The 16,158-nt window shown below is 43.3% G+C and overlaps 1 protein-coding gene across 3 annotated transcripts in view; it reads right to left on the minus strand.

The window, feature by feature from the left end:
- Positions 1-344: 344 nt before the first annotated feature.
- The window catches only part of trrap (transformation/transcription domain-associated protein), a 79,213-nt gene continuing 63,399 nt past the window's right edge, over positions 345-16,158 (minus strand). For 2 of the 3 annotated variants that reach the window (XM_030400406.1, XM_030400408.1), the window contains 8 exons: positions 15,929-16,134; positions 14,743-15,004; positions 8,965-9,190; positions 8,577-8,794; positions 7,643-7,827; positions 6,084-6,287; positions 3,843-4,037; positions 1,179-1,463 (listed from right to left, as the gene is read on the minus strand). In XM_030400406.1, the coding sequence (XP_030256266.1) occupies positions 1,179-1,463; positions 3,843-4,037; positions 6,084-6,287; positions 7,643-7,827; positions 8,577-8,794; positions 8,965-9,190; positions 14,743-15,004; positions 15,929-16,134 (1,781 nt within the window). Of the gene's footprint in view, positions 1,464-3,842; positions 4,038-6,083; positions 6,288-7,642; positions 7,828-8,576; positions 8,795-8,964; positions 9,191-14,742; positions 15,005-15,928; positions 16,135-16,158 lie in introns of all 3 variants that reach the window. The other variant, XM_030400407.1, reaches the window with a different exon arrangement.

Genomic DNA, 16,158 nt, shown 5'->3' on the forward strand with positions numbered 1-16,158 from the left:
CTGCAAGGATGACGGCAGTAGACTTTTTTTTAACGTCAGAGAGCGGTTCATCTGGAGTCATTTCACAGCATGAGTTATCACCGCAATAATATCCAAGAGTACGTCCTTCAGGGTGATTATAGCTGTGACAGTGATGCAGTAGATGTGAGGCACAGATGGAGATTACTGGTTATAATCGCTGTTTTATAACGTAAAGAAAAAAAAAAAGACTCATAAAGAAAACTAATGGAAGATTTACTTCATGGTAATTGTGAGCAAAGCTGAAGCTCATTTTTGAGATTCATTGGTTGAAACCGAGTAAAAGACCCAGCGGGGGGTTACCGCAAAAGAGCCAACACAGCGTCTGTATTAAAAAAAAGAGCATTTTATTAAAACAAAATGCTTATTTACAAAGCAAGAGATAACACTTCTGTTGAAAAAGGCGTTGTACCTTTACAAAAAGGCGAGGAATATGAATACACAGCCAGCTCGGGAATGAAACATTTGCATCACAGCTGCTATAGCTTATTACACTGTCCAATCGCCCAGTAGTTTTACTATGTTACATTACAACAAGACTGATGCAAAAAAACACATGTGAAGTAAAATGGCTTTTTGGAAAAGTCAGACATGGTGACACAGTTCCTCATTCAGCAGGGATACAAAAGAAGCTACACATTTTTCTGTTTAAATACACATTCAGGACAAAGGGCTGTTTCAGAAGAAAAAAAAAAAAATCAAAGTAGAGATTGTAAGCTCTTGATGCAACACGGACGCAGCTAAAGCCAACAACAGAAGATTTTCCCCACCTCTTAAATAAAAAAAACTAAAACAAAGCAAAAAAACGTTCAGCTTGAGTGAGGGACTCATTATGGTACCGACAGAAACATTTGCACTATCTCCTTGTCATACTGAAGACAGGGCAAGTGGCGTGTCACATAGAGTCCCTATTGTGTAGTTACAAAAATAAATATAAGTCGAAGGAGAGATTTTCATAAAAAGATTCATCAGTCCAGATGGAACTACTGGCGAGCCCTGTTCACACCACTGGTGTGACAGCCAGGGCCTTTGTTTTAACTTGATTCCCACTTCCTTGATTACCGGAGTTACAGTGAAGAGTGTGTTTGTCAGACAAGTAGTAAAAGTAACATCTTTTCTTGCCATGCCTCATCTTATCCCTCTCATTCTCTACTGGTTCCTCAGAGCCAGGGGTGCCAGGCAGGGTCCATGCGGCACAGATTGTCCAGGCTGTTTGCTGCAGCCACCAGGGTGTTGACTTTACTCTCCCCTCCCTCGAACTGAGCCAGGTTATGGAGGCGGGTCATAATGGCCGTGACAGCCTTCTGGACCAGTGACACCAACTGCTGGGAGTCCATGTTCTCTGGTTGGCCGGCGGGGGACAGAGGCATGGAGGTGTCCTCCTGGGTCTTCTTGTGCCAGGCGATGATTTCGTCTCGAAGGACTGCCTTCAGGATGCCGTCCACCTATCAGATACAGAGGAAATGAGGACATGTAAGAATTAACGGTGTAGATGCATGTACAATAAAACATCCTGATGACAGCAAAAGTCTGGGGATTTTTTTTTTAAACTTAATTTATTCACTTAATTCTTTAACTTGCAATTAATTTTGACCACAAGAAAATGATTCCCATAACAAGCAGGAAACTTGAGGTAAGTTTGAGCAAAATAAAGAAATAAAGTAAAAAAAGCTTTACTCTGGACCCCTCAGACAATTTAAATGTAGTATAATATCTAGTATAGTAAAATTAAGGATATGAAAATGTAAATAGGGGGATTATATTCCCCTTTTTACATTTTTATATCCTTAATTTTATTTTTGTACCCCTTTGTTTACCTCATTTAAATTGTATGTTTTACAATAGTGTGGATGGGATTTTGTCAAGATTTATCAAACTGCATTTCAGATTCTATTTTGTATAACTTGAAAAACTAATGAGAATACTTTTGGGGAAAAAGTTCCATTGACTGTTCCATTGAAAGCTTTCAATTTTTCTTTGACCAAAAACGGGGACAATGATCTCCCTCCACATCACTAAAGTTTCATACTTGGGTCACACGTTAACGACTGAAGACTGAAGACGGAAAGATATGGTTGAAGAGAGCTAAAAATAAATAATAATAATACAATTGCCTGTAAGTGGACCTTTAGTAAATATAGTTTATGGTCAAACTTTCATACTTCATACTACAAAATGATGTAGTACAAAAAATGACACAAAAAGCTCATATATCAACCTTTTCATAGCATTGTGCTCTGTAGCTTAGCTACCACATTACATCTTTTCATGAGACCGCTTGCTAATCCGATAACTACAACATCTATTTGAAGTTCTCAATTATGTGTCAAGGAATGCTATTTAAATGCACACAGTAGTCCAATGTTCTGGGTGGACCATTCTAAGCCATGTGTTGAAAGTGTGCATCATGGGAATGAGAGCAATGAAACATGATCAAACCTCAGTTTAAATGGAGTCAATTTCAAACATTCACATAAAACAAAGCTGCTAAGTCCAATTAAGGGTGTGTCAAATCATCCTCAGGGAAATCACTCGGTGTTGTTAAGAAACCATTATGGTGACACAGAACTGAAATACATAACCGACAAAACCATGACGGGGCCACAACACTAGTAATCATCACCTAACTAGGTACACACTGTTCCCTAGCCTTACCTAAAGTGTTTATCTGGTTTCAGGCTTCAATATATTTGAGTGAATGATTGTTATGTGTTTGTTGTGTTTTGCCGTTTTCCCTGGAAACGTCCATTTTCTCCAACCACAAGAAGCTGGCAGTTGGCCTTAACTGGTTCACATGGTGGAGTGTTTGTTTATTTGCATCTTAAGCACTCGTGCTCCGTCCACATCAGTCGGACTTAAAGCATGAGCCGGACCTATACATAGACACCACACGCCTGTCATTATGGCCCTGCTGCAGATACTTCACACAGCTGCTCCTGCTTTCATTGCATTGTTTTTGTTTGGTTGTGCCGTGGTGAACTTTCTCTCTGGGTAAATTTAAGTGCTAAGCAATATCTGGAGAATTCGGCAGGAGCATAAATTTGACAACAAACCACTGGCTCCTTGTGACAAAATTAAATATATCCTCACAGATGCTGTCTGCAGACTTGAACAAACTAAAACCCAACCAACACTCATGTCATTTGGGTCAAAATTTTTTAAATGTAGTTATTCTAATATTTAAATCAATATCTTCACAGTGTGATTTTTTACATGTCATGACAGTGTTTTGAAAAGGATGCAAAAGATCTGTTAAAGGGATATTCCAGTGTGAATTTAATCCATGGTCTAAATCATCGTGAAACTGTGTTAGACTCCCTCTCGAGAGATCAAGTTAGCAGACCGCTAATTTACGGAGTTTTATCAACCTCAGAAACGACCGCACGACAACAATACACTGCAGTAAATGGGTCCAAATATAAACCGCCACCAAAAAGCCACAAATAATGCTCAGAACAGCACCAAATTTCGTGCAGTCGTTTCTGAGGTTGATAAAACTCCGTAAATTAGCAGTCTGCTAACTTGATCTCTCGAGAGGGAGTGTAACACAGTTTCAGGGTGATTTAGACCATGGATTAAACTTACACCGGAATATCCCTTTAATTAAAGCTGCAATAACTAATTCTTTGTTATCTAAACGATTGTTGAAATCCAACATCTAGCTCCTCACATGAAATATCTGAACAGTATAGACCTCTGATCATATGCTATGTTCAATTCCTACATTCATTTGTAAAATAAAGCATTTTTATTCTGGTCTGTAGTTCATTTGAAAACACAAGTAGATCATAGTAATGTAACAATTTTCACAGCAGAAAAGTCACCTTGAAGTTGGGCTGTGCGAAGCATCGTGCCACGGCGATCATGGAGGCAGTGAGGGGGCCGGAGACACCAATGGTGGTCAGGAACTCCGAGATGTTCGGCGTTAGGCGGAACGGGACAGGGCGATTGGCGTCCAGGTCGCCTGTGGCGTCGTTGATGTCGAAGCGGAAATAGGAGACGTTCAGCTTTCCGGTGTCCTATAAACAGAAAACAGAGTATAACAAAGATTAAAGAACAAGTCAGTTGTCTTAGGTTTGGACATTTTAAAGCTGCCATTTATATATAGTTTTTGGTTCATACTTTAATTTTTTCTATTAAAGAAGTAACATTATTATTATATATTGTTCATTGCTGCAGCATCTCTGTTCACCCTCTGTTTGAGTGTCAGTCTCTTTAAGGACCCCCCTCCTGAGAAGCAAAATCTGCTATGATTGGTCAGCTCTCTTAGGCCTGAGAAGGCACCGCTCAATTTGCTTCCACAACGTGTTTTGGCAACCCATCTGAGCTCATGGCTGAGGGCGGTGACTGTATGGCTATGACATCACAACTGTGGGGATTTCTCTGTGGATTGAGCATTTTTATACTAGTGCGATATTTTAACAGCACCTAGACCTGCTTTATAAAGGTAAATAGGCAAGGCAGTCTCACTTTCTTCAATATAGGACCTTTAAATAAATAAAGAATTGTTCAGAACTACCTCATAACCACTAGCAAACAAGAAACCATAATCTATGAATATTTCTTTCTCTAGGGTCCTCAGTAGTCCTTCAACCACATGAGCCCCTGCAAGAAAATAACTCTTCTTCAGAAAGGCTAGGGGAGTTACAAAACAAGCTCACACCAACGAAATGGCTGCAGTTATTGATCTGCGTGCCCCAGACACTGTAACACGTCAAACTATCAGCAGCAGAACATCTATAATCCTCAGTTCACTCCCACTCCCCTCCGCTCCCCGCTGACTTAAATATATACGGCCAAGTTTTCATCCATAAGCCTGCATTTATGTGCGAGAGGCCGCTACACGAGCAGCCATTCCGGGGAAGATAAGCTCCCTTATATGAAAAGGTGAGTGGCTCTGACAGCTTTATAGCAGAGCATTTCATTCCAGCTCGTGCTCCCTCTCCTCCTCTGTCTCGCCTCTTTCCCTCCTTCTCCTTAATTCCCTCCCCTCCCATCTCCCCCTCTCTCTCTCCTACTGTCATTTGCTCCTCCAGGCCCCAGTAGAGGGCCTCAAGGCAGTGGGCTGAGACACCAGCAACCCCCAGGAGGCTCAGATAAGCACGCAGACGGTTGGCTGTTGAGGCAGCGCTCAGAATGCTAAATCGCCAGAGCAGCGGCCAGCGATGGCTTCATTTTGGGGCTGGTGTGAATGGGATGACGCAACATTAGTAAGTCACACCTAGTGAAGTTGAGTGTGAGAAATGACAGACGCTAGAGGATTTCCTGAATGTCAAAGGAGATGAGAGATGTGATGCTGTTTATAAGACAGCTGTTGAGAGAATTACGTTTGAATGAACGCCACAGAGCAGGGCCTTTTCTGTTGATGCCTCGAAGCACCACTGAGCCCTATAAGTGCCAACTTGAAGGAACTTAAGGTCTCTCTTTAGGCAGGGTGGGTCACAATGCTACGGCTATGATGTCCTGTCCTTGCACTCCCTCTCTCTCTCTGTTTGTTTGTGTGTGTGTTTGTCTGTGCGCGTACTCTCCGTACCGTAATCCTCCTGTGTCTAATGGGATCTGCGGAGTGGAACAGGCAGAGAGGGGGCTTAATACCAGTGCTTAGCTGCCCGGAGGAACGCCTGTCAGCAAAGGCCGATTAGGATCAGAGGGGAGGGGGTGGCCGGCTGACACAATCATCTTTAATAATGACTTTGAGAAAGCTGTCTGCAGACCCTGAGCACCAGACGGATGTGTGTAAGGACTGAGAATCTGACGCGCACACGCACACACAAACACGGACTCTTTAAATTGAAACGTCTTTGAAAGCTGTAGAGCACAGGGACTGAATATAACGTTCTGTCAAAACATCCTTCACATTGACAGCGGCGGGCTGACTGATAGGCCTAGCGTGAATGTCATGGGGGAGAATGGTAATTCATATGGCCCGATACGGAGAGGGTAATGGTGATCTCTTAATGCATCTATGAGTGTGTATCTATTGAATTAACCCCCATCACATTGATCACGCTGCCCTTGACACACGGTCCGACATGTTTATTGGTAGTGTATGGTTGCACTCCTACCTGTGCTATCTGCAGCATCTCGGGGTTGAGCCTGTTGAGGTGGAGCATGAACTCAGCCAGACCGATGAGGGCCAGCTGGATGGTGAACATCTTCCGGAAGGTCCAGTAATCAGTAGCATTGGGGAAGGTGTGGAGAGCCCACTCCTTCAGCATGCTGCGAGGCACCATGTTGCCCTGCACCTCTTTCAGGATGTCCCGCAGGACCTGGTAGAAGACGAGAGGTGGGAATAGAGGTTAGTGGTCGGGCTAATATCGGGCCTCTCACTCATGTTTCTACTTAACTCAACACAAATAGATATGATTCAAAATCCACAGTTCACCACAGTTGTTGGCGGATATTCTTATCCCAGCAGCCAAAAGACGACAATAACGTGGTAACTATCTAGTATATCAACAATGCATGTTATAAAAGCAGACAAGCATCACAGAGATCCAATCTCTCCATCAACAAAAGAGCTTCACAAAATGAAATGTAATGCAATTCCTGAACACATTCAAATTGAAGCTACCATTCAGTCAAAATTGCTGTTTTAGTGTTTTTATCAAATATTTCTTGCCTACACACCAGTACCAGGCCCAACATGACAAATTTGTATTATTTTAGAGTTTGTAAGTTCCTGGAAAATCCTTTACAATAATGAGGACACATCTTGGGGGTCGGTATGTTTATTTTTTGTCCAATAAACACACTCTTTACTTAATGATGCTGCCATGGATAAAGCGAGTTGCTATAATGTGTTGCTTAACCTCACCCATTACTGTACAAAACCACAACTTTATTCAGTGATTTGGGTGAAACTGGGCCATGTGTAATGACCCCCTGTTGCTAAGGTGAGTGCTATACTGCTGCTAAATGTAGTTAGCTGATGTTAGCTCGGTAAGCAGTCCTTGCTGACTCGGCCCCTGCTTGCCAGGTTCCATAACTTATATTCCTCGCAATTGGCTGCTGCCTTTTTTTTTTTAAAACTATGCCCAAGCAAGTAGCACCATGTTAGCCATTTCATAGGGACTTTAAGCAACTGGGCTGGTCGGCTTGCTTTTTCTTTTTAATGGAAACTTTAGGTGATAATCAGTCTCCACGAACAGACCGCATAATTTCACAGTTTGTCATCTAGAAGCAAATGCGAATGACAACACAGTATTGTATTTTCCTGAAGTTTCCATTCTTCAGGTGTTGACTGGTTGATAAAGACGCATCTTGAAAATTAAGTTGGACCACCACAGAAAAGGCCCCTACTAAAAATGGTCCCTGTACAGTGAAAACCATAAATCTCCAAATGTGGTCATTTTTTGTGTTTCTAATTACCTGAAGAATTATTACCTTTATTTTTCTCTAAATAGAACAAATTAAAAACAAATTGGATTACCTGAAACATGCACTGTCACAAAGCTGAAAACAAGGCTATTATTCTTTTAAAGATAAATGGTTTCACAGTATAGCAACAAAAAACTTCCATGACTGCTGTAAGATTACAATCCAAACACCCAGGATGCATATCAATGCAGGCTGTATCATGCTGTTGTGTGTGCACATCTGTTTACAATGACCATCTCCATACCTGGTGGCTGGCCTGCGTGCCTCTGGCCTGCACAGTCGCCAGACGATCGTAATATCTGGAAATGGGGTTGTCATGTTCGATGCCCTTCTTGGCGCAGCGTTGTTTGTAGATTTCCACCAGTGACAGTGATGAAGGGTTGTCTTCGACCAGCCGCATCTGAGGCGACACTGCCACCACTCGGGGTACTGGAGATATGGAGAGAGGGAGAGGAAGAGGACAGGATACAGGTGGGGAAATAGAAGGGGAGGGGCAGAGCAGTGGGAGCAGAGAAAAAGAAGATGAGAGCAGTAATGAGGAAGGAGGGAAAGGGAGAGGAAAAGACACAAACTGTAAACATTTGGCTGCACAGTCCCTGTTTTACCACAGTGTAAACCACAGATCTAAACCTACAACTAAAATACTCCAGAATTGGTAAACAGCTGCACTGAAGGCGTGTCAGCTCTCAGCACCAAGCGGGGTCAAAGAAGGTAAAAGGCTGCGCACGCATCTAAACATTTACATACACTAGCACCCCCAAATTAAATCAATGCCAGCCATTCCAGTTGGGAGGAAATGGGTTAGAAGGGACTGCTGAATTCCCCATCCATATTTCTGTTTTAAACAAACCAATCAAGTGCGTAAATGGAGAGTGGGCAAACATCTGGGTGGAGGCAAACCGCGAGGGGATGACACGAGAGGAAATGGCGCGCGACAGCAAATTGAAATTGTGTGTGTGGTGTGTGAGAGAGACGCAATGATAAGACAAATGAAAGAAGAGGGTCACTGCCAACAGCAGCGATAGAATGACCATGTATACGAAAAAATACGTCTTAAGAAATTACTTTCTTTAATTCCTTGATTTTAAAAAAAAAAAAACCATGTGGCACTAAAAATGAAATAAAAAACAAAACCACAATTATTATATCCCTAGTCCCATTCTGGTCCCTGGTCCTACCAGTGAAGAAGAGGTGTCTCTTGGTGGTCTCCTTTCTCTTCTCCAGACAGGGGTTGAGGAGGCGGAGGAGCTGCAGGACCCTCTCCTCTCGGCGTGACTCAGTAAGACAAGCATCGTTCATCACCAGGTATGGGTAGATCTTGCCATTGTGGCCGCGGATATACAGACGCCGTGCGGCTGTGTTGTGTTTCTGAACGATTTCCACTCTGGGCATGAACCTGAAAATAGGAGCAGAGAGACAGAGCAGAAGTAAGAATATTTTTGGAACAGAAAAAAGACCTTTAAATTCTAATGTGTGAAAGTGGTGGGAAGAGCTGCGTAGGAGCAGCATTTGGCTCATGTTTGGTGTTGTATAACACCCTGTTTAACAGGCCCAAGGGTCCTTTACCTTGCGATCTTGATGTAATAGTGTGTTGGTTTGGGCATGAGGAACTCCCCGGGGATCTCCACCTCAGCCGTCTGCGCAGAGAAGTTGCTGAGGAAGCGACACTTCTCCTCAATGAGGAAGAACTTAGGCAGCTGCTTGGTCTTGGCTTCCAGGATCTTGATCCATTTCTTTAGCTTGGAGATCAGATTGTGGAGCTTCATGGAGCCCGGCACGCTGAAGTCAAAGTCTGGTAGGAGGAGAAGAGACAAGTTATTGTTACAAGAAGAATCTACCAAGTAGAGTCCAACGATAATTGATTGATGTCGATATTAGGGAGTGAAAAATTATGATTTTGATGTATCAGCCTACATTCACACATTTGAGGTGCTTATCAAACCTGAGCACATTATTTTACAGCTGAACAATAAACTTAATTGTCGAAATAACACCCCACACGTGGTTTTTCTGAGTAAAAAAAAAAAATGAAAAATGAATTAATAAATAAAAAATCTCTGCAACTTGGACAACATATATCCTGATCTATTAAACATTCTCCTTAAATCCCTGGCATTTTCATTTAATTATTTCTCCGACTCTCCTAGTGTACGTACGGATCTAGTATCATTACTGAAACCAGAATGTGATATTAAAAATGTCAGAGAAGAAAACAACAAATATACCATATTAGACGCCAGCTGAATTCCTCAGGCAGGCTGAGAAAGTCTGAATGGAGAGTCAATGTGTTACACTTTCACCCCCCAAAACAACTATCCTCAAAATGCCCTTCAGCAAGACACTAACCCCCCAACCACACAAGACTCTAACACAGTAGGCAGCTCCCAAGTGTGTTGGACACGACCTTTAACCTCTACTGCAGTGATGTGCTCCCACACCTGTGCTATAAATACTGCTACGTTTCTAAGTAACCTCGGCAAATAAAATACTATACAAGGTTAAGATACATGCAGGCAGCAAACACAAGGGACTCAAAGTAAAGTCAAACATAACTCAAGAAAATAGAGCAGAAATAAATGGAGTCATAGAGATTAAAGTTTGAAAATTCAATAAAAAGACATTGCAGAGCCTTTTTAATACCACAAACGGTTCAGATTAATTAAAGGGAGATCAGGGTGTTTACTTTGCTGTTGTGTGCACAGTAACATAGGCTAACAACACTTTGTTTTTCACAGTGATGGCTTAGGGGAGGGCAGCGGTTACACAAACTTACATCTGGGAAATGTCCATTCTAAATATTGTGTTGCACTGTCGGCCACTCCACTCCAGCAGTGTGCTGCCTTGCTTGAGGGAACTTCATGGATAAGTTATTCATGGCAGACTGGCAGCACAAGGAGAGCTGTTTGCTCTATCGACTTAAAACTCCCTGATGAAGGCTGGGAGCTGATTAAATTAGAGCTATAAAAATGAGAGTCTTAAAGTATTAAATTCCTGTTTCAAGTCACAACTCATATTGCACATAACATATTGTGATGAGCTGCGGCAATAACAACGGAAGGAGGGGAAGTGAGCAAGGCAGGTTTTCCATTTTAGAGTAAAGCCCCCAGGACATCTCTGTAACATGAATGCACACACACACACCTACCTCTCTCTCCTATTTCAGTACACCCTGTTGTGCCGCCTGTTATAATGAATCCATGAAACTGCAAGGCCTTGCCATTTCAAACCCGTTCAATCTCTCCCGGAGTGAGACCTCCTAATACTTTAAATAAGCCCTTTAAAACAGCCAATGTTCTTTTCAGAGTGGCCCTATTTCGCTATCCGTCTGCCTGCAATTCACCTGCCTCGATAGCAGAGGGAAAATTGAAACAGTCCTGAGGAATTGCAACCCGACAACAATTCAGCTCCATAAAAGTGTATAATGCTTACAAATAGAAAAGGCGAGACATGCTGCACTCCACCATTCGAAGCGACGTAGCAATAAAAGTTATATAATCCATCTTTATTGGATTTAAAAAAAATTTAACTGTTTAAATTTGAAGACAGCTGCCCATAACATTATTTAAATAGTTAACACTAAACCTGTAGTCAAAAATAAAACACAAACCAATATTTCACCTAATTGTGGTCATTACCTGGGACTTTTTATACACAACTGAACGCTCTGGTGCAGTGGTCAGCAGCAACACTTCCGACGGACTGTGGCTTCTTAAATTTAACTACATTTACCAGATTTTCATTGCATCTGTTGGCAGCTGAAATGTATGCAAGGACCAACTGGTGTTCTGACATTAACATTAGTTGTGTTTTTTAACAATAAAAAAAAGATTGGACGTGTCAGATTGTAATTAACCTAGTATAACATTAAACCTGCAGACAGTTTCTGAGAGAAGCTACAGAGGTGCTGAGTGCAGAGTGCAATACAGCCATTGAGGCCAGAAGAGTTATTTTGAGTCCCCCTGAACTCATCTTTGACCCCTGCTCCATCGGCTAGCTGGGGGAATAGGATGCAGAGAGGAGGAGTGCAGTGTGGAAAGTATCCAGATTGCTCTCTGACCTGTGTATAGAAACCGAGGCTGCTATTCTGCCCTACCTGACAGACCACAGCAGAGGATGTGCACCGCTGCACCAAATTATGGATCTAGACTCAGGAGGTGGGCCACCTCTGTATAGAGAACCTTCAATCCCCCATGAGTGTGGGATTGTATGAATGTGTGTGGTGGGATGCAGCCAGCTTTATTGTGTCTGATTGGTGAGCTGAGTGTTTCAGAGGTCATCGCAGCAATGTGTAAGGGATTTCTGGCAATAAAAGTTCACATTTAAACTTTATGACTGACAACTAACTGAAGGTACATAGGTGCTGAGCCAAACTGCTATAAGAATTATACAGAGTTACATTTAACTATGCTAAATGTCATTTTTGCATGACAAATGACTATTCAATACACACATAATTAAAAAGCCAAGAAAGTTAGAAGAAGCTCTTTTGACAAAAGTCTCTGGAACAGATCCACTGCTAAAACAGTAACTCATGCAAATAGCATTCACCGTAATTGGATTTGAATGCCTCCCTGCTGCCAAATGTTATATGTGCACACATAAACCCATATTTTCCGGCCCACAAACCCTGTGAAAGCGAGTGAGCCACTAACGTGGTGCGGGGAACGGGAGCTTGGCTGCTCAGCAGCTCTGTAAACCCTGTTTGTTCCGCTCTGGAAGGCTTGTGTGGTTTCAGTCTCTGTCGGCCCCGCTCCCACGTCGCCGGGGGGACAGCTGGGTAGCGATGGTCGGCAGGCACCCTGCGAGGCAGAAGCCCTGGTGACGCCTGGCTGCGTGAGCACAGCTGGCACCGTAACATCTGGAAAGATTCATCAGCACGCTACTCGCTCCGAGTCTCGCTCGCTCTTGTTTGTGTTGTTCATTCAGTCAGTCCGTGTGCCGCTCACATGCTTTTGCTCACTAATGACATCACACCTGTCTTGCTTCCCCTCACGCCTATTGTTTTCTCTTTGATAATCTCCTCTCTTCTATCTTTTATTCTCCTCGCTGTAATTTTTCGAGCCTTGTAAGTTCTGGCTCACCTTTATTATGCATTTTTCCAAGTCAGGTGATTATTTTTTCCCTAGCTGCCTTTCATTGACTCGCTGTCCTTGTCCCCCTCTATCCCAGGGCCAAACACATTAGCTCTATTGGCCACTCACAGGACCAGTGGAGGGGAAAAGCACAGGAGAGAACGAAGAGCAGAGAGGGGAAGGAGGAAGGAGAGGGAGGAGTTGCTGCACGGAGAAGCAATAAGGAGAGACCAGGCAGTTTACTATGAGTGCAATTTAGCGAACATGTATGTGCAGTCAGTCCATGGGAGTGGGAAGTTTTATTTGAACCCTGAAAGACGGGGGAGCTGCAGACGAGCCTCGTTTAAACCGGGTCCACTGAACTGTGGTTCAACTCCCTTATGCAATGTAGGAAAACAGACACGTGGCTTCCAAAAACAGGGGAATGATTGTTTGGAGAAAAATGTCTCAGAGGGGGCCTTGGCTAAACTAGAACTGCACCTGTCCTGTTGGATTCCACAGCTCGCATTTGAATCTGAACATGCAGGCCAAGATGACTGGAGGCTTCATCGCTGCTTTACTAGCATACACATGAATATCACAGAATCACCGCTTTGAAATGTTTTAATCTGAAAACTGGGAATGGATCACAGAGTTGTCATCGCAGAGCGTCTTCCAACTTCAAATCTTTGATATCACATCAGTGTACAACTGCTCAGAGACTAGAGCGGTGAAGCAGAAATGTGCAATTAGGAATTTTCTGAGGTTTCGGAATTAAAAAGGGTATTCAATTTGAAGATAAAAGCTACAGACAGTTGCCAGTTCACATTGTCAATGCGCTACCATCAGTGTGTAACTTCTAATCTCCTGTTGGAAGAGGAAGCCCAACATCAAGTAAAACAAAGCCCAGCAGATGTCTGTGAAGAGTCCCACCATTAAAAAACTCTGAGATAAATACAGTAGGTATATCATCCTATCTTGATGACTTAAGTGAATCTGCACAGACAAGACCCGTTTATGATAGTAATTCAATGCCAGTTCTAACCTCCAATTCAGGATTTTGTCTGTAATGGGAACACAATAGCTTCCCTGCTATTGTTCTGAATGGATATAAAACAAGGGAAGGAAATTGTTTCATCTCAGTGCCACGGTAGCTTTAGTAGCGGTATCCTTTCAAAATGCTTGATTACCTGGCAAATAGGACTTTCAAACTTCCAGCTCCAACCACAATAAAACAGCACCTGACTGGTGGCTGGTGGTACAACATTAACATTTCAATATAGCTGGCCAAAGTTGCTCAATGCCAATAGGGGTGGAATTATTTTAGTCAGCCTCTGGTGCACTATAAATATATAAAACCTGCATTGATAGTCAGTTTCACTCTGAAGCTGCCAAGAAATAAAATAATTTCATTACAGTTCAAATAGAGCGATGTATTGCATCAAATCTCTTTTAACAAACTTTGAAACACCATTGAGACTAAAGGCTGAACTTTTATAGAGTTCACTGTTTTAAAGTGTCAGCTGAGGAAGGAGAACTTAGAGTCATCAGCTGTATTTAATCATCCCCAGTCAGGTTTGTTGCTTGTTGAGATCATCATCGAAGTGCTGCACCATCTAAGATTAAAAATGCAGCTGACTTCTGTATAATCAAAACCACTGTAGACATGCACACACACTCACAGTGTAATAAAGACAGACACACACACACACACACACACCTATTTCTGACCAGTCACCAGAAACAACCCCTCCCATGAAATCCCATCATCTTGTTGGAAACCTTAATTACATTGCAGAACACCAATGCTCCAGCTGCTCCGAGCCACAGTGCGGTCTGCCCCGACAGCGCTGATATAAGCAGCACAAGTGTCCATGCGGATATAATGTGACCTGTTCAAGATATCGCCACAGAGGCCATCTCGTCATTTTAACTGGAGTGGACAAACAATAACAAGAATTGCACTCTTGTTTGCTGAAAGGTGGCTGATGTGTGATTTCGGGCTTAAGGGAGCAGAGCTAGGTGTTGCTGGTTTCACTACCTGGCTGATGGTCTCACCTTGTCAAAAAGAAAATTGTGTCTTTGGTCGCCTAAAAACACACGTTTCACATTTTCTCTCTCTAAAGTCTGACGACAAAGCTTCAAAGAGGTAAATCAGCACTGCTTAAAGTTTAAAGCAACTAAGTTCAAAAAGTAAACTCAGGAACAACCTGTGTTGTGAGAGCTTTTTAACACCTGTTTTTCTTTCTGTCTGTTCTGAGTCAATATAAGCGTGAGTATATTTGAAACTGACCTGTTGTGAATTGGCCTTTCATCTTCTGGAAAACAGGGTCCTGGGCTGTGGCCTGGGCCCGACGTGCCAACGACTCCGAGGCGGCGCTAGAAAACATGGTGGACACATTGGAGACATTCTCCAAGCCAACGCCGAAGGTGCTGACCAGCTTCTTGACAAAGTTCAGTGTGTGCGGTGTGATCTTGGCGTCAGACACTGCACCGCTCTTCTCAAATGCCACTGAGTAGCATTTAGCCAGGCCCTGTTGGAGCTGCCTCAAGACCTGCAGAGAGAGGAGGAACATGGAAAAATAGTGAGGAAATTTTACAGTAATATTAGTAAGAGAGGGCCCAAATCATTTCATCTGAAGTATCTGTTGAGTCAGATTGCTGACAAATGGTCAGGAAAGAACAGTGTCGCACGCATTGTTCTTAAGGAACAAAGGTGTAGCTCTGTGATGTCATACAGAAACCAAAGCAAGAGAGAGAGGAAAGGTGATGATAGCAGAGCACGCCTCTGCCCCTGCTTGCCCCGTGGAACGAAGCATAGAGTCTGCAGCTGCTGCCGAGTGCCCCAAACCATCACAGATAATCACAGAGAAACACACACACACCAACAAACTTCCGGCCCTAAATCCCTTGCCCCATCCTACACGCTCACTGCACCCATCCATCACCTGTCTCAGTCTTCTCGCCTCCTGCTGCCTCTTTCTCCCAGTCTTCCCCTCCACCCACAGACTAGCTACCTCATGTGGATGCTGTCTAGCATGGCTAAAACAATTTGCAGCAGCAAAGCTGAAGCTGAAGTCAGGCCTACATCCTGCACTGACATCCACATAAGTAGCTACTGGGGAAAGGGGCGGCAAGCAGATTTAAGGAGACATGTGCTTCAGAAAATACCAGCCAAGAAACAGGGAAATTAAGGAGACCTACTATCTGAAATGTGCAAGAGTCTTCTGCTAGTTTTATTTTGAATTCAATTGACTATCAAAAGGTCAATGGCAACAAAGTTTAAGATGAGAGACGATATATTCACAGAAAAGTCAGGACAACACCTTAGACTGCTTGACCAGGTGGTGTGACAAACACATTGCTTTCACTCATATGTAGAGATGCACTACATCTCACAACCAGCTGTATTTTTTCCTCACCAACTGATCGACTGGAAACACACATGCAGCACCAAACCAACACCTTTATCCTCTCACCTCTTCATGCCAGTTCTCCCTGAACCACACCATCTGGTCCACGATGCCCTCCAGGGAGGAGAGCAGGGTTGGGTGCAGCTCCCGCTGCATGTGCATGATCCGGCTACAGCGCCACATTGGGGCAGTGGCCCGAATAGGCCCTGGGTCGGAGGCCCCAGAGTGAGGCTGAGCCCCCACTGAACTGGGCTGCTGCTGTCCAGATGCATCTGTGGAGAGTGGGTAAGAGGGCG

This window comes from Sparus aurata, chromosome 20 (assembly GCF_900880675.1).
Source record: "Sparus aurata chromosome 20, fSpaAur1.1, whole genome shotgun sequence".
Taxonomy (NCBI): domain Eukaryota; kingdom Metazoa; phylum Chordata; class Actinopteri; order Spariformes; family Sparidae; genus Sparus; species Sparus aurata.